Source organism: Chaetura pelagica, unplaced genomic scaffold (assembly GCF_000747805.2).
Source record: "Chaetura pelagica isolate M959 unplaced genomic scaffold, ChaPel_1.0 scaffold415, whole genome shotgun sequence".
NCBI classification, from domain to species: Eukaryota; Metazoa; Chordata; class Aves; order Apodiformes; family Apodidae; genus Chaetura; species Chaetura pelagica.
Genome location: NW_009953398.1, coordinates 643,051 through 644,209, shown reverse-complemented (window position 1 = coordinate 644,209; position 1,159 = coordinate 643,051). Strand labels below are relative to the sequence as shown.

The 1,159-nt window shown below is 59.6% G+C and overlaps 1 protein-coding gene across 1 annotated transcript in view; it reads right to left on the bottom strand.

The window, feature by feature from the left end:
• The window catches only part of GSS (glutathione synthetase), an 18,644-nt gene that overhangs the window by 9,837 nt on the left and 7,648 nt on the right, over window positions 1-1,159 (bottom strand). Inside the window, exon 3 of the mRNA XM_009998391.1 lies at window positions 3-80. Within this exon, the coding sequence (XP_009996693.1) occupies window positions 3-80 (78 nt within the window). The remainder of the gene's footprint in view (window positions 1-2; window positions 81-1,159) is intronic.

Sequence of the window (1,159 nt, the reverse complement as noted above, 5' to 3'; positions counted from 1 at the left end):
TGCTGAACAGCATATGCTTGTTCAAACAAGGCCCTTGGTACTGCAGATGGGAGAAGGGTGAAGGGGGCATAATTCACCACCTGCAAATGAGGACACGGAGCAGTCAGGCCCACACAGTCTGAGTGGGGCTGAAGAGGTGCTGCCTCTGCTTGTCTCGAGGCTGAAGCCACCCCCAGCCCTCCTCAGTGCACCCTGGGCAGAGCCATGGATGGATCTCTGAGCCCTGGTGTCTGAGGGCTTTGCTTTGTGGCCCCTCTGCAGGGCACTGTGCAGGCAGAAGCAGCTGCTCCCTCTGTCTCCACCTCAGCTGGAGAGCATTCTCTTCAGAACACCCCAGTTTCAGAAAAAACAGATGAGTTTGTCAGTCCAGGTTTTTGGCAGTCACCCCCACCCAGTCCCAGGGGTGACTTCAGACCCCCAGCTCAGGCACAGGGCCACCCTCAAAGCCCCAATATTACACCAGAGAGAAGTTCCCAATCCCCCTTGACTTCTACAGGAGGCCAGGGACACTGGCAGAGTGTTTTGCCTCCCCACCCAGGCTCCTTCTTCCTCTCACCCAACAAGGTTCCCTCAGAGCCCTGACCTGACCACAGGGTTGACATGAAGGAGCAGCCCCCTTGGTGGAGACCTCCCTCCTTGTACCCCTGCCAGTGCAGCTGCTCCTCAGGGACTCCACCCTGACAGTGTCCCTGCCTTCATTCCACAGGGATGCTTCTTCCTGAGACCCCTCACTGCATCCCCCCCACCATGAGCACTCCCATCCCAGCCAGCTGCCAGAGGCTCTCCAGAGGAAATCCCACACTTCAACCACCCCCCATCCCCTCATCCCAGGTATGGGAGGGGGCAAAGGCTGTAACTGGGAGCCCGCACCCCCCCCACCATGAGCACTCCCATCCCAGCCAGCTGCCAGAGGCTCTCCAGAGGAAATCCCACACTTCAACCACCCCCCATCCCCTCATCCCAGGTATGGGAGGGGGCAAAGGCTGTAACTGGGAGCCCACCAAACCCAGAGCCCCCCCTCTGAGACAGTTCAGAGAGTGATCCTGGTGGTGAGAGGCTGGGAGGGAGATGGAACTCCCACACATCACGGGGGTCCCAGCAGCTTCCCAAAGGCTTCCAGAGCTATCCCTCTCCTTGGGGAAGGGAAGGGGATGGGGGG